Source organism: Balaenoptera acutorostrata, chromosome 8 (genome assembly GCF_949987535.1).
Source record: "Balaenoptera acutorostrata chromosome 8, mBalAcu1.1, whole genome shotgun sequence".
In the NCBI taxonomy this organism is placed as follows: Eukaryota; Metazoa; Chordata; class Mammalia; order Artiodactyla; family Balaenopteridae; genus Balaenoptera; species Balaenoptera acutorostrata.
The window spans coordinates 18,742,310-18,760,059 of record NC_080071.1 but is presented as its reverse complement, the minus strand read 5'-3'; the positions used below and the strand labels follow the sequence as shown (position 1 = coordinate 18,760,059).

Sequence of the window (17,750 nt, the reverse complement as noted above, 5' to 3'; positions counted from 1 at the left end):
TTTGATATCCCATGCCTCATATTTTCCCGAGAGCTTGTTCCACATGCAGCCTTCTATTATTTGCATGTTAAGGTTCTCCTCTCAGTCTACAGAAATATTCAGATGGCTCCTATCTTAAAAAGAAAAGAAAGAAGAAACAATTCTTGCACATATTGCCTCCCTTATTCATATCCTACTACACCAGCAAGTTACGTCCTTTCTGTTTTGTCTCTAGATCTCTTAAAAGTTTAGCCCCATGCCTGCTTCTTCCTTATTGCCTATCCTTTCCTCATCATGAAGGCTCTTCACTGTCTCAGAGTGGCCTGTTCAGTAAAGTCCAAAGGCCTTTCCCCGGTAACCCAGGCCCAGCCCTGCCTTTGCACTCCTCTCATATCCTCCCCAGCACAGCCTGGGTGATCCCAACTGAAACACGGGCTGTTTCCCACACACACTGTTCCTCTCACATGTTCCCTCAGATTGGCACACTTTCAGCAAGCAATGTTTGCCTACTAAAATTCTACCCGTGCTAAATAGCAGCTTGCTTTCTCCAGGCCATTCTATGCAGATATAACAATGCCCCCAAGCCTCCTGAAAGGCACATATTCTCTATAGGGTAACTCAGTCTACTACAGAACTACAGAACTTGGAGCAACCTAAGGGTAGATCCTGGATCAAACATCTTTGTATTGTCATGTAGTACTTTGAATATTGCCACGCATAAAGCAGGCACTCAGCCAATATTTGTTGAAATGAAAGAAAAAGAACTGCTGTATACTTCGGTACATAGCATGAACATAAGTGGAGACAGTAAGAAATATTTTTCTGAACCCTATTGGGGAAACGATCCTCTTGGACATAGAAAATTGTCATCTGGTAACTTCTAACCCCTGGGGTAGTCCCAGGACAATTGGGGCAGTCCCAAACGAGACCTCCCATTACACTGCCTATGTGTCTTCTCTTGACACACTCTTTCCCAGGACTCCAGGGAAGAGTGTTGAATTCAAACACCTTGAGGTAACTTCAACTCTTCTTTCCATCTGACTTAGTATGTCCCAGGATAATGCATCTTAAATTATAAACTATGGATGGAGACAGAATTATATAAATATTAGGGTCTGCCAGGAAACTGAGTATGTTCCAGGACTTATTATTGTGAATTTACCATTATTTGGAATTGACAGAAAGGACCTAGTCTGTGATGTCTACATGGATCAAAACTCAAGTGGGGGTCCTGTGCAATCGTAGTAAATCTAGCATACTTTTTGGCTTATGTGTGCCTAATCTCACGAAATTTATTTCATTTCTGTAAAACTAAAATCTACCAGATATGCAAAGTAACTAAGTCTAGGGTGGGTGTGGTAGTAACTTAATCTGAGAAAAAGTATTCCATGTAATAAACTATTACCACTGAATATGAAACTGCAATGAATACTGAACCTTATATAGTAACTAAAATAATTTGGAGTCAAAATTCCTTGCAGCAGTACCCAGTCCAATTTGATATATCTAAAAATAATCACAAAGGATTATTTCTCCAGGACAATTGGTTCTAAAAGTCTTTTGCCTTCATGTTATTAATGGCAGCTATAATACTATCTACAATTTATTGAGTTTCTACTTTGTGTGACAAGCACTGTTTTAAATCCTCTTCATGATTATGCATTTAATCCTCATAACAATCATTAACGGAAGATTTTTCTTCCTTATTTGAAAGATGAGGGACCTTAGAGAAATTAAGTAACTTGCTTAAGTGTATGTGCGTGTGTGTGTGTGTATATACATACATACATCTGATAAAGCAGCTCAGCCAGGATATGTAGTCAGATTTCTTTGATTCCAAACTCCACACTAATAACCACAGGCAAAAGAAGCAAATCATTAAATATATCATATGTAAGAGCATTGGTGTTCCATACTAAAATTTCTTTCTTTATATATCCTGTTGCCATTTTGAAAGAACTTCTCATATCTTTCCTGAAGCTTACTAATAGAGTGAGACAGAACTACAGGTTAGCTAGTCTTTTCCATTATTCAGTCACCTGCACTAGAGTTTCCCAAACTGTAGTCTGTATTTCATTAGAAGAGATTATTTTAATCGATAGAGAAACAAAAAGAATTATTTTAATAGATTAATTCATTTAAATAAATCTTTTTATTAAAGATAAATCACTGACATAAATGTGATTTTAGGTGATACACAAATAATTTTATTTCACATAAATGTACTTTAACTGTGTATCAAAAAAACTAACCAGAACATCAAATCAATGAATTCACAGGAATATAAAGTTTTCTTTTTAAATAAATTCATTTCAGTGTAAAAGACAAACTATATTTAATTTCAAAATTGTGCAAGTACCTACATCTTAAAAATGGGAAGGTGCTTCACAAAGAACGGAAAATTAAGCAATGCAACAGAAACGTGACTTCCCAGCACGGAGCGCACACTGTGTGTTTGTATCAGAAGGACAGATGGAACCTTTACCTGTGTTACATCCACCCACACCAGAACTCACCTCTGGTGACTGCGTCTAGGGCACAGCCACTTCCTGTTGCTCCTCCTCCGATGACAAGTACATCGAATTCAGTCGTGTTTTTCAAAGTCAGTATCTGAGCTTCTCTGGAAGGAGGGTCCCGGTTAACAGGTTCTGAGACGCAGTCTGCTGCTTCAACGAAGGCCAGGTTCACCTGAGGTAAAAGACCATTTTCAAATGTTCGTCTGGAATGCCAATTTAATAAATTTTACGATATACTAAAAAAAGATTTGTAATGGAGATAAGGATAACCGGAGCTAGACCAGAGTCTACAGTGCACATGGAGTGAGTGATAGAACCAACTGCCTTGGAGAAAAAAAAGTCCTTAAAATTCTGTGGGTTTTTTTTTTCCATGAATCATAACTATTTAACCGTGGAACACCTGGTTTCAGATTCAATATCTCAACTGATCGTTTTGGTTTCATATACAACCAAGTTCACTTAATTCCCACACTGTACAGCAATTCCCAAATACCTTGTCTAAGACAATTTATAGGAGAACATAAGGAAATGTTTTACCCGGTAGCCGCCATTCATTCAGATAACATTTAAAAGTGTGGAAAGGAGGAGGAAAAAGCACTTTATGCCTTTCCGCAATTTCTTAAAAGTATATGTTCTTCATTCCTTAATTCCCCTGACAAAAATATATTCTTGAGTTTGGGGATCTATAAGTTAAAGTCAGTACAATTAAAAAGAATCTGTTCAACAGATGTTATTATCCAGTTTAATAATCAGCTCCGGCCAATGGGAATAATACTATATAAAGATTTTAGTCAGAGGCTTCCCCATTCAACGTTTTAACAGAAAATTATAGATTTTATATATTTAATACACACTATTTCAATTTGTGGAAGCTTTAACAATAATATAATTAAAGCCAGCCATAGTCCCCCTAAAGGATAATGACCTTCCTTATTTCTAGTTCTTTCATTAGAATATAAGTTATCATCCTAAATAAAAAATGATGCTAGTCTTTATATAAAAAGAAGTAGTAAGTCAGAGTCAAAAGCTTAGAAAAACAGATATGTATCTGTTTTTTCTCCAAAATGCGAATACTAGGTTCGTTCACTATACTGAACAGTGCTGGTCACTGTTGCTCTAACAGTTAGTATTCCACAGATATGTGGCTTCTATTTTCTTTTCTTTAAATCACAGCATCAGCACAACCCACAAGGGCAGCGTTCTTCCCATTCTGCTGAAGGGCCATGTATGAAGCTCTGAACCACAAGGCCAAGCTTCTTCCAGAAAAGGTGGTCTTAGCTCTGACCAAGAGATTGTTCTGATAAGTGATTTTTTATTCATTTAAATAAAATAGACCAAAGTGCTCCTTACAATTGGATTTAATTATTATCACGCCAATTGGATTTCTATTAAAAAAAACCCTAAAAGCCATAGAGCACATTGAAAGAAACCTGGATTAGAATCAGAGGGTCCTGGCTTGTATCTTAGCACTTGTGTTTACTAGTAAAGGGACTTTTGACCGATTATCTCTCTGGCTTTGGTTTCTTCATTTGCAACATGGGATGAAACCCCTGTGATGTCTCTATCTCTTTATCTTTGGGTTACTCTCAGTAAGGGAATAATGACATGAAAGTAGGTAGTAAACTATTAATTACACCAAAGAAGAGTTGTATTATTGTTAAATAGTTTGATTCCTTAATAGCAGGGAACAGGAAACTTTCAAAACATATTTTACTAAGTATCATAAATACAAAATGTTATAATCTGGTACCATAATTTTTCAGACTATTAATTCAGATTCCAAACCACAAAAATCTTGTGCTTCCTTATATAACTCCTCCTAATTGTCTGCTAATAACCATTTCCCCATGTTCATATTTACATGCATTCAAGGTAACAAGCTAAATAAATGTAACTGGCTAGGTGCTGCGGAGAATATAAGACGCCTTTCAGTCATGGTCTTTGTTTTCCATCATCTAATGAGAAGAATGAAAAAAACCATACACACACACACACACACACACACACACACACACACACACGGTAAACACATACAAGAACAAATGCCAAAATAGAGGAAAAAAAAAAAGCACCAAGCTATGACCATTCAGATTAGAGAGGGAGAGTCTTTCATCTGAGGCTTTCAACTGGGCCATGACAGATGGATAAGACTTGAACATGAGACTGACAAGTGACTAAACTGCCAGAGCATTTTCACACATCAAAAGAATTGTGCTGACATTTGCTGCTTGGTAAGTTTTCTAGAAATAGTTGAAAATAAATGTAAGGACGGTACTATGGTAGAGTTCATTAGAACTTGGCAATACTAACAGATCCCATTCTACTCTGCTCACAGGTTGCAACCATGGAGATTAAACTCAGCAGAATCTCTTCTTCAGCAAGTACACCAGATCTGATGGGCATTTCTCATGCCTTTTGTGCATCTCTCCACTGACTATGCTGTTTCTCCTGTCCTCATCCCCTGCCTCATACTTCTCACTTCTCATCGGTACGCTCTAACCTGTCTCATCTTAACAAACAGTAAAAAATGTCTCTTACATATATTTCTAACAATCAGCCTGAAAATTCTTGAAGTAACTGTATACCTTTGCTTTTTACTGCCTCACCTCCCATTCACTCCCCAACTCAAGTTTAATATGGATTTTCACATACACCAGCACCAGCACCATGACCAGACCACCAACACTGACCAATGTCCACTATGCTGCCAAACCCAGTGAGCACTTTTCATCCTTCATTTCAGTTGTCACCTCAGCACATTCACCTCAGCATCTGGAAGATGGCAGTCTGAAATGACCTCTCTCTCTCTCTCTCTCTCTCTCTCTCTCTCTCCCTCCAGCCTCTTGAACTCACTCTCTAGTTTCCTTTGGATGTCTGTCTGCTGTCCAACATTAATCACTGAGGTTCCTCTTGAGTCTGTCCTACTCACTCTTCTCAGATCACTAAAAACTCTCTCTAGGGAACATCATCTTCCTCCATATTATCAGATATCTTTCATACCACCCTGACCCTCAATTATGCTCCCCTATTCCAGAACCTGGATATCAAACTTCCTACTTGGCACCTTCATTTCGATGTCTCACATTATCTCAAAATTCTACTGATAACTTTATCTCCCCAAACCTTTTTCCCTATAAATTTTCCTCATTTCAGTGAAGGTACCATTTTATATCTAGTTTCTTGTGCCACTCTCTTAAGTCTCCTATCTGGTCAATCATTGAGTTCTATAAATTCCACCACCTAAAAAAATTCTCACATCTAGTCACACCATCTTCACTGCCTTTCAAGTCCAGGTATCTTCCCTTTCCTCTATATTAAAATGATATCCTCCTACAGGTCTTCACACAGTTACCATTCCTCCTTCCAAGTCATTCTCCATACTGCAGCTGGGGTAATCATGTAAAAACCCAAATAATGTCATTTGCACGTGTAAAACCCTTCAAGAGCTTTCGACTTAATACAACATAAAGGTAAGCATCTTTAGTTTCTAAGATGCTTCATAGTTTTTCAGAGTAGCTTAAATCTAACAAAGAAATAGACAATACCAAGTGCTGATGGTGATACAACACAGTTGGAACTCTCTTATATTGCTGATGGAAATGCAAAATAATCCAGCCATTTTGGAAAACAATTGAGAGTTTCTAATAAAGGTGAACATACACTTACCATACAGTGGCCCCCCCCCAGGTGATTTACTCAAGAGAAATCAAAATCTGTGTTCACACAAAAACCTGTAGGCAAATATTTACAGTGGCTTTATTTATAATTGCCAAAAATTATTAAAAACCCAAACATCCTTCAACTGGTGAATGACTAAACAAACTCTGGTGCATCCATGCACTGGAATAATAACTGGCAATAAAAAGAACAAATTACTGATAGTCACAACAACATGAATGGATCTCAAAAGCATCATGCTAAGTCACAGGTTGAGAAATTACAGCTTTCCACCCAAATGTGGCTGCTACCTATTTTAATAAAGTTTTATTGCAACACAGCCACACCCAATCATTCATGCCTAGTACACGACTGCAATAGCAGAGTGGAGTAGTTGCAACAGAGAAGGTATGGCCTGCAAGCCTAAAGCATGTACTGCCGGGCCCTTTAGAGAAAAGTTTGCCAATCCCTGTGCCAAGTGAGAGAAGAAAGACTCAGAAGTCTACATAGGGCATGATTCCATTTACATGATGTTCTGTAAAAGCAAAAGTATATGGTCAGAAAACAGATCAGTGATGGTCAGGGTCTGGAGATGTGGTGGGGAGGAATGACTACAGAGAACGTGAGAGCTTTTGAGGATGATAGAAATGTTCTATATCTTGACTGTGGTGGTGGTTATATGACCATATGCTCTTGTCAAAACTCACAGAACTGTACGTTATAAAGGGTGAATTTTACTGCATGTAAATTACACCCCAAATCATACATCAATAAACTTGACTTAAAAAATAATAACCATATACACAGCAATTCTGCACCAGGCATATTATTTATTATTTATTATGCACCAGGCATAATATTTATTATTATTAGGGTTTTACTTTTTTCACTCACTTGATCCTCACAATGACTCTGTGAGCTAGGTACTACTATGATTTCTATTTTACAGAAGGAGTAACTGAGACACAGAAGTTAAGCACTTGGCCTGTGATTATACAGCTGGTATATGGTAGAGCTAGGAATTGAACTTATGCAGCTTGGTGACACAGACTAAGTTTTACATCATTACAACATACTGATTCTACGTATAATTTGAGAAAAATTAAGAAATAGACTAAATAGTTATAATAGGATGAGATATCACCAGTTACCAAATGCAGAAAGTTTTGGGGGTGTTCTGTGGTATGGTTCTGTTGTGGAGGTTTTGCTGAACAATCCTTCCAAAAATATATTTTTTTAAATATACGGCACTATTGAGGGTAATTTATTTAATTTCTGACACTACATTTAAAATAACACTTTATTTTTGTTTATTTTTTTCATAAAAGCTGGAAAGTGTTGCAACTGAGAAGCTAAGCACCAAGTTTATTTTAGAGGCAGTAAACACAGCCTAGGGCCCTCCTTATAATTATGACAAGAGAAAGACTCATTTGGGCTTCATATGGCTTTGAGTCACAGAAACACATCTGCACTCTACCTTCCCTAGAATATGTCGACTGAGGAGAAATAAAAGAAAAGCAGTAGGAATAAAACAGCAGTGGTAAGTAACAGCACGCTTTAAGAAAGGGGGCCTTTGTGCTCCAAATCTTCCCAGACCTACTAATCAAACTTCGCAGACAAATTAATCAAGGCAGTTGATTAAACAGGAATCTGGACTGATCCAGAGATTCTGGGAGAAGGCTTGGAAAGGCAACATGCCCTAAGTCACCTAAGAAGACACCTCACGCACCACTGCACTTCCCCATCCAGTGGAGGCCCTCAAGGATTCTACAGACTGGAGGACAAAACAAAAAGATAAAGAGGAAATTATATTGCTTAACAGGTGGATTAAAGATAGAGAAGAAGCTATAAGAGCCATGGGAGGCATGAGCCAGACCTGAGAAGGTTTCCTGGAAACCACAGCTAAATCAGGTCAAGAAAGACTAATAGGCATTAGCTGGGTGAAAATGCCAGGAAAGGAAGCAGGCACAGCATGTGCTAAAACCAGAAGTCATTGTAGTGAATTGGTCAGCATACTATTTTCTTAAAAACGTGAGTTACACATCCAATATTTAAAAATTGTTCTCCATATCTGTGAGTCTATTTCTGTTTTGTAATATTTGTTCATGTTTTTCAAATTTCACATATAACTAAAAATATACAGTATTTGTCTTTATCTGACTAATTTCAATTAGCATAATACCCTCCAGGTCTATCCATGTTGTCACAAATGGGAAGATTTCACTCTTTTTATGGCTAATATTCATTGCATATATATACCACATCTTCTTTATCTATTCATCTGTCAGTGGACACAGGTTGCTTCCATATTTGCCTATTGTAAATAACGCAGCAATGAACACTGGGGTGCATGTATCTTATTGAATTAGTGTATTTATTTTCTTCAGGTAAATACCCAGGTCACCAGAGGGGAGACGGTGGGAGGATGGGAGAAAGAGGTAAAGGGAATTAAGAGGTACAAACTACCAGTTATAAAATAAATAAGTCACAGGGATGTAATGTACACCACAGGGAATGTAGTCATTAATACTATACTAACTTTGGTGCATAATCTATAAAAATAGCAAATCACTATGTTGTACACCTGGAACTAATATAACATTGTGAGTTAACTATACTTCAACTTAAAAATAATATAAAGAAATGACATAAATTGTTATATTTCACATAAAAATTAGGACTTCTATCTGAGATCAATCTGCTGAAACTGAACAGCAGCTGTTGCCCTTAGGCAGGGCTGTGCACCTTTGTTAGCCCAGGATTCCCACTCACTGGCTTCACACTTTCATCATCCCAGCCGGGCCCCTGCAGGCATATAAATTTGCTAAGCCTGGTCTAAAGACAGGACAAGCCCAGCACTATCAGATTCAGGATCTATTACCTAATTCAGCCACTGACGTCAGAAGGAAGCAGAGCCCAAGACACAAAGCAAACTGCCTTGTGCCTAGCATAAGTCCAAGCACAGATCCAAAACAAAAAATTCTTATCTTGGTAGAATTAGGAGAATACCTAATATTTAATATTACTTTGATGTTGTTATTTCTGATGATATTTAATTATCGTGAGCTGTGGGGAAGTAGGTGGGGTTTTTTTTAACTTGCAAGCAAAGGTTCCTCTACATTTTAAAAACATAAAATTCCTCCAGCATTCTGATAGCAAACATATGGCTTTTGTCAAGAGACTGGCACACAGAAAACCTATACAGAATTGAAAGCCGAGTTCATAATCTTTGAGAGTTTACATCCCAGAGAACAAAACGGGATTCAGAATGAGATCAGTTTTACTATGTCTGTACACCATTAGACTTGCAAATTAAAAAAAATATATATCCTAGACATTTACAACTTCAGGTGAGACCGAAAACAAGATCTAATAATTAGTGTCTATTTCTGAAAGAAGTGCATACTTAAAGACCACATGCAATTACCAACCAGGTTGTCCTGTAATCATGTAGAGTAATAATTGGAGAATAAAGTAGGGTTTCATGCAAATCACTTCTTACTGCAACTATCACTCTCTCTCTCTCTCTTTCTCTCATTATGTGATTGAATCATATATATTGATAATGGAATCATTAGATTTAAGGGGAATTGCTTCATGTTTCGTTGTCACTGAAAAATACTATATTTCCATATTCCTGGAAAGGAAATGCAATAAGCAACTCCTTAGAATGAATCCTAAGATGTTTTAATGACCTTTCACATCCTGAATCACTTTGGTTCTAAACAATGGTGTTTCTTCTTATACTTACAGGACAGTAAGCAACATTTCTCAATATAAACGTACTGGGTGAGGGATTCATGATCACTCAGTAGGAAGACTGGCTAATGGGTGGACCGTCATCTCCACTGGGGACCAGACAAGAGAAAATAAGACAAGTCCATCTTTCTAGGGTGGCTGAGAAAAGAGCTCTAGCTCACCTTGAAGGTGCTATCGCGCCTTTAAGTGTTTGTGATTCCTTTAAGAAATCGCAGAGAAGCTCTTTTAATACCAATCACAACATAGCCAAATCATTAAATTATAAAACTTTTTTTATAGCTGAAAAATAGGGAAAACCCTTTGGCTTTGTCTGAATCTACTTCAAATAAAATCGCATAACTACATGATCTGAGGTTTGAGGGATACGTTTTACCAGTTTTCAAATAAGTATTTTAAAGGCATAGAATATGTGTTTGGAGGTGTCTGAACTTGATATTGCTCTTCAATTCCAGTAGTGTGCTGAGAGTGAAAGGATCTGGAAAGGGAGCCTGAGAGAGGGAAGAAGGGCTGCTGCTAGCCCACACACTAACAAGTCAGGTCCCTTGGGTCTTACCATGACACAGAAGGGACTCATCCTTTGACCAGTGAGGAAACTGAGTTTTGTTATTCTTTGGGCAAGTAACTGAGAGAATCAGAATCTGATCCCTGGTTTGACTCCAAATCCCATGTCCTCAGCTCTGCTAGGTTATCTTTCCCTGTATGTGTGGGTTACCTAGGGCCCTAGATCCACCCGCCTCGCAGGCACCAGCAATGCAGGGAACAGCTGATGGCAGCCAGTGGAATCAGAAGTCTGAGGGAACCTGCTTTGCCCATGGCCAGCCACACCGGGCAGTGACACCCAGGGTTCCACGAAATAGCACTTTTCCTTAAAAACCTCCCTAACACATACATTTGGAAATGGATACAGAACTGAAATGGGACTCACTTTCCCCCCCATCCCTCTCAGGTGAATAAAATGCTGACCCAATGAGCCAAAGGACCATTTCCAAGTTTCACAATCCAGATGGCCCTTGGCTGCATTTTAATTTTAAGTTCAACAATAGTTTGGGGTATAATTTGTGATGCACGTTTTCCATTTCTCTGTGAATTATTTCATCAAATATATACACATTTATAATTTTTCTAGTTTATACTCACAAGCATATAATTGGATCTCAGAACTTCTTTGTTGAAAAATCACAGATTTTGAAATAAAGCATGTAAAATTATTTTGCCTAACATCGCCTAACATCTTAAAGCATCTATTTTCTTAATTTGCAAACTCTACCAAAAGGGGGCCTACCTAGCATTAACACAATGTAACTATTAAGCTGGAGAGGGAAGCTAGTAGACTTTTCCCAAAGCATTTCTAGAAAGTTTCCTCAGTCCCACAATATCCCTAAAAAGTTTCTTAAGGAGGCCTTAAAATGGATAAATAGTTGAAAGTGAAATGCAAAGTCAAATCAAAATGAATGTCAATGTTGCTCAGTTAGCAACAGCCTACAAGCTCACCAGCTGTCAACGCTAATCATAGCTCAGTCGTTGACTCACTGTGTGACCTATCGCAGTACAGTTAACCTCGCGGATTTTGTATGCCAGCAATAAAATAGCATCACAAACTCCTCGAAGGCCTGATGTGAGTTATAACTCAAAGATATTGCCATGGCCCCACTTTGGGAGCTAAGTGTTAAATAAAAACCAAAATTATAAGGAAAATGATAGGATGCACTTCAAAGAACATTTCCAGCTCTGTCTGCATAATTTCAGTACTTTCATGAAACATGCCTCTGAGAAATGGTTAACCATATAGAGTTAGTTTCAACTCGCCTTATGGAAAATACAATGTGCTCAGAATCCTCATCAAGCTTTAGATATCAGACACAGCCCCAACATATTTAGTTGTGTTTTTAGGAGAAAAACAACTCTTCCAGGAATCTAGGCACAGGGTTCTAAACAAGAGAAGAAAATGAATTATACAGTCTTTGGCATAAACTCTAACAATAAAACTGTCATCAAAAAAATGCAGCTTATTTGTCAAACTGATTAGAAATTAAAGTCAGGACACAGATTTAATGGCTGGATGCTTAAAACTTTTTCTCTTCTTCCAGAGAGCACTGCTGGATTACACTTCCCACCCTCCCTTACAGTTGGCTAGAAATGATCCAGTGGGTCAAAAAGCTATAGAACATGGAGAAGCCACTAGAATAAAGGGACATAGGTCCGTGAATAACTACAAGAAACAATTCCCCACCTATCCACACTGAAGTGTAATGTGAGAAAGAAAGAAACCTTCATTATAAGCCACTGAGCTTTGGGAGCTGCTTATTACACCAATTAGCTTACTCCACTTAATACACAAATATGAGATATATTTAGCATTACAACCCAAGATTTGCAATTCCCATACTTTGTATACAGTCCAGAATCTTCCTCTGACGGGTTAAGCCCCACCATATATAGAAAGATAAATCCATAGAGATAAAGCTCCAAAAGGACAGAAAAGCAAATGCAAGCCCCAGCAAACCATGGTGCAGAGACATTTCTTCCTTCATGTTTGACGTAATGCTAACGCTGACAGCTCTCTAAGCAGGCAGATGAACCCTGAAGCCTATTATTCAACCACTAGTCCTTTCTCCTCCTTAAAATACATTCTTCATGTGGTCTCTAACACTACAGTTCCCACCTAAACATTAAAATCAACAAAAATGTAGACTGTTTAAGAACAGTTCCTGTTACAGCACTTTTATAAGATTTTTTTAAGAGAAATGCTGTTTATGAACCTATGAAAAATGCCTCTGGAGATGTAAGACTGTTTACTCAGAGAGAACAAACAAGTCTGGTAGCCAGAACTGCCTCACAAAGTTAAAAGCAATCTGGTAAGCAGAAAGCCAACGTGTCACGTGATAATTTCAGCTACATTAGTGCTCAGGAAGATTTCTACTGAATTTCAAACCCACAGATACTCTTTAGCTTAGGAGCCAGAAGAATGTTTACAACTGAGGTTAAATTCTTAAAGATACTAAGTGCATTCAAAAAATAAATAGTTATATTCAATCAAAGATACTATTGAAAAGTGATACTTAAGTAGAATTTTTACAATTGAAATTTTCTCAGTTGACATCTTGTCCTAGATGCTATGCTTATGATTTTAAGTATAACTTAAAAAAAATTTAAAGCACTTTTAGTTTTACAAAAAAAATTGAGAGGACGTTCCAGAGATTTCCCATATACCTCCTGCCCCACATACTCACAGCCTCCCCCATTATCAACATCACTCACCAGAGTGGCACATTTTTGACCAAAGATGAACCTACACTGATACATCATAATCACCCAAAGTCAATAGTTTACTTAAGGGTTCACTCTTGATGTTGGACATTCTATGGTTTTGGACAATGTATAATGACATGTATCCATCACCACAGTATCACACAAAGTATTTTCATTGCCCTAAAAATCCTCTGTGATCTGCCTATTCATCTCCCTGCATACATCCCTGGCAACCACTGATCTTTTTACTGTCACCAAAGTTTTGCCCTTTCTGGAATGTCATATGGTTGGATTCATACAGTGTGTAGCCCTTTCAGATTGGCTTCTTTCACTGAGTAATACGCATTAAGGTTCCTCCATGTCTCCTCATGGCTTGATGGCTCATTTCTTTTTAGTGCAGAATAATGTTCCATTGTGTGGATGGACCACAGTTTATTTATTCATTCGCCTACTGAAGGCCATTTTGATTGATTCCAAGTTTTGGCAATTACGAATAAAGCTGCTATAAATATCCATGTGCAGGTTTTTGTGTGGACATAAGTTTTCAGCTCCTTTGGGTAAATATCAATAGGCGTGACTGCTGGATCATATGGTGAGAATATGTTTAGTTTTGTAAGAAACCACCCAACTATGGCGTTCCAAAGTGGCTGTGTCATTTTGCATTCCCACCAACAATGAATGAGGGTTCCTGTTGCTCCACATCCTCACTAGTATTTAATGTGCTTATGATTTTGATTGGTTGTGCTTATAATTTTGATTTCTCTTTGATTGATATTCATCTTAACTTAAGGTTTCTCTAACCTCTACCAGTTTCTCTGGCCAGCAGTTAATGTAAGCAGCATTATGCCAATCAAAAGCTCAGATATTTAAAGAAACCTGGTGTTGTACCTTTCTTATTACGCCAAAGGCTAGGTCTATTTCAAATTTTTTATGTCTTATATCAGGGAAAAGAAAGAAGTATAATAGATACTAAAGACCTGCTAACGTGTCAGGTACTGTGATCGTTATCTTGTATATTCTGAACTGGTTAGTGTTTGGCAGGGGGGAAAAGCCTGGGAGTAAAGTGACAGTATCCTTACCTTATAAAGAAACTAGAGTCCTGGAAACTTTCATAACCTGTGCACCGTAACAAGCTCACCAAAACCCGGCCACACTTGTTTAACAGACACATTCAGGGAGCAAAATATCTTTTCATTTGAGGATCCATTAAAATAACCCCAAAAGTAGATCTTACTTTGACTAATCATTCCATCTTTTTTGCTGCTGCACCAATCCTATCTTTTGAATTTTGGGTCATTGGTACTACCAATCAAAAGACCCTTGTTTACTAGGATCTCTTACAAATAATGTATTGAGAGGGAGAGACTGAGATTAAAACAATGTTCTCAAAATTCCTATGGATTTTATCTTTCATGCATCACTTTGCCTCTCAAAGGTGGTATATTTCCTCACAAAGGCGGTACATAGGTTTACCTATAATTCAACTCACCTAATGCTATCAACTCACTAACATCACCACTATCGTGTTTTTCATGTTCCCTTAATTACCATGCATAACAAAGTAAACTATAGCCTTTAGTAATCCACTCAAAGTATAGGCTGTCTCTTACAAAGTGAGAGGCTATTTTGCAAAGCATGAAGATCCTGTCATTAACAAATATTACTACATCATTGGCTTTAGGAAAGAATAAGTTTAATTGTATTCCCCTTCAAGCTAAATTCTGATTTACCCTCAAAAACCAGGTTTACACCCCCCCCAAAAAAAACAGAGCTTTCTAAATTGTTTCACCATAGGATTACAGCAAATAGTGTTGTACTATATATTCATTAATTTATCAAAAAGACTATATTCACATAACTTTTTAGGAACATATCACCATATAAATCAAGTCTGCCATAAATTATATAAGCTTAAATAGAAAAAAAAAAAACACAGTGGGAACTTCAAGGAATTTATTACTTACAACAGGAAGAAAGTTTAAGCCAATAATTGGGGCTGTCTACCTTGTTATTGGCTCATCTTCAGATCAGGAATCAAGTAGAAGAGAAAACAGAAGGGTGTTTGTGTGACCGTTTGTAGCCATTCTCCTACAAGCTCAGATGAAGGACAGGCCATTTGCTACTAAACCTCAAAGTCTTAACACGGTATCCCTGAACCCAAGAGTCTCCAAAGATGAGAGCAACTTTTGTGTTAACTATATATTCATATAGTTATTCACACTTTATATTCATATCACCTGGGAATAACTAACACATTTGGCAAGTTTACTATATTCCAGGAATTCTCCCAGGCTTTACTGCTCATCGACAGTCCTATGAGGGAAATACCACTGTTCTCCCCCATCCTGCAGATGGGGGAAAAAATGAGGCCTAGAGAATTGAAGAAAACTGCCCATAGTCACTCAGCTGTTCAGAAGCAGAGCTGGGTGTCAGATGCAGACAGCCTGCAAAGACGCTCCAAAGATCGTGTTCTCGTCCTTTCTGTTACGTTGCTGATGAACAGAACATCAGTGAGAATCTCTCATTTCCTTGATTCTAATAATATCACTCCTCACGCTGAAAAGAGACTCCCTGCCTATGCACGGTGCAGACAAGAAGAAAAAAACTTTCACATCTGGGCTTTGAGAAAGCTCTCTGTGGTTCTCAGGCTCCACCTCAGAGCTGGCTCACAAAGCCCACCGCACCTCCAGAGTGGGTAAAGGAAGGAACACTCTGAGCGCGTGCTACATGAGAGGGCCACCCTCGGACCCAAACAGATCTTTGTTACACCCACCACACCGCTGGGGTTAAAAAGAAGCCCACGGGGCTTCCCTGGTGGCGCAGTGCTTGAGAGTCTGCCTGCCAATGCAGGGCACACGGGTTCGAGCCCCGGTCTGGGAAGATCCCACATGCCGCGGAGCAACTAGGCCCGTGAGCCACAATTGCTGAGCCTGCGCGTCTGGAGCCTGTGCCCCGCGACGGGAGGGGCCGCGATAGAGAAAGGCCCGCGCACCGCGATGAAGAGCGGTCCCCGCACCGCGATGAAGAGTGGCCCCCGCTTGCCGCAACTAGAGAAAGCCCTCGCGCGGAAACGAAGACCCAACACAGCCATACATACATACATACATACATAAAAAGAATGTAAGCAGACAAGAATAGCATTAAAAAAAAAAAAAGAAGCCCACACTGTTACACCAGTTTCCAGCTAGGACCTAGAAGGTATGAAAGAAATGTGGAGTTTAAAATTTTTTGAAGTTTCCAAAAAAAAGGCCTTCAGTGTCTAATGAAAAGACAAAAGCCCGAGGCAGCCCTCAGTTAAAAGTTTGCAATCCTACCCTAGTTTTGCCCCCATTCTTCCCACCCCCCTGAGGAACCCTCCTGCAGCCCTGACTGTAACGCTCTCCACCACTGTTTCTTGCTAAGGTTTACCGCCTCTGAAGCTACCTTGCCTGGGCCCTCTCTCCTAATTTAAACTCCATTCTCCCACCAGCTTGGAATTAGAAAAGGAAGCTGTCCCATGAAGTAACACTTCCCTTTCACTAGATAGTAAGGAAACCCGAGAAAAGCAAACTGTCCCGAGAGGAAGACTGGATGTCTTCTAGGTCCCTTCCAATGAAAAGTTTATTATTAAACAGACCTATACTAAACAGTGAATGACAAATATACCTTACTCTTGAAAATCTGCACACCACTGCAGGGGTGTTTGCTTGCTACATCCCCGGTGGGATTTAAGATAGTGCTGGGAAGTTTATATCCCACTACACAGCCTCCTGTTCCTCGGCATATGGCTGGTCTGGGGAAAGGAAAAATCAAGAAGGCTTTGTGGAAACTTAGTCACCTACGTGTGGGTGAGGAAATAAAAAGAGAGGGAAAATGGAATGAATAGGAAGCCTCTCCAAGACTACTCAGAAAAATCCTGCATGTATCACTGGAGGGGGCCTGGAGTGTGGATGCCATTTGTGGTCACAAACCTCCTTCCCTGCAGGTGGACACAGTCAAAAGAGGCCAACGTTCCATTCATCTTCTCTCCCCCATCAGCTTCCTCGCTGGAATTGAAGATTTAGGTTGCCCAGCTCCAAAATATAATAATAATAATAACAACAACAACAACAATAATAACAGCTCTCTCCTTAGGCCATGATCTCCATCCTTTCTAAATCTGACCTTATTTATCTCAAAAGAAAAATAATCTCTAGGCCTCACTTGGGTCAACAGTGGAGACTCTTCACCACTGAAAAACATACCATAAATGTTAATAGCATGCTCGCATGAAGAAAAGCCACACCATGAAGTAGAGTGGAACAAAAAAATCTTTGCTATCACCTCTAACGTCCAACCTGCCCACAAGAAATGCCAGTCTTCACAAGTGTCTCTATTTCCTCACCTACAGTAGCTTTTATTCAAGCAACTGAGTAAAAGGTAAGTGAACCACATCTTAGTGGATTTCATTGTGTTTTCCGTTTAATTAATCAAAAAAGTATATAGAATAGTTTTCCTTTTATTCTTTTCCTTGCAAATACAAGCTAATTTAAAAGGGTTTTGTGAGCCGACCTGGCAGCTAAACACTTACAGCACTATCCCGTCACCAAAGGTGCTGAAACAACTGACCGA

The 17,750-nt window shown here is 38.7% G+C and overlaps 1 protein-coding gene across 5 annotated transcripts in view; it reads right to left on the bottom strand.

Annotated features, from left to right (window-relative positions):
• The window catches only part of GPD2 (glycerol-3-phosphate dehydrogenase 2), a 138,768-nt gene that overhangs the window by 80,148 nt on the left and 40,870 nt on the right, over positions 1–17,750 (bottom strand). For all 5 annotated transcript variants that reach the window (XM_007183100.2, XM_007183102.3, XM_007183101.3 and 2 more), the window contains exon 3: positions 2,496–2,667. In XM_007183100.2, the coding sequence (XP_007183162.2) occupies positions 2,496–2,667 (172 nt within the window). The remainder of the gene's footprint in view (positions 1–2,495; positions 2,668–17,750) is intronic.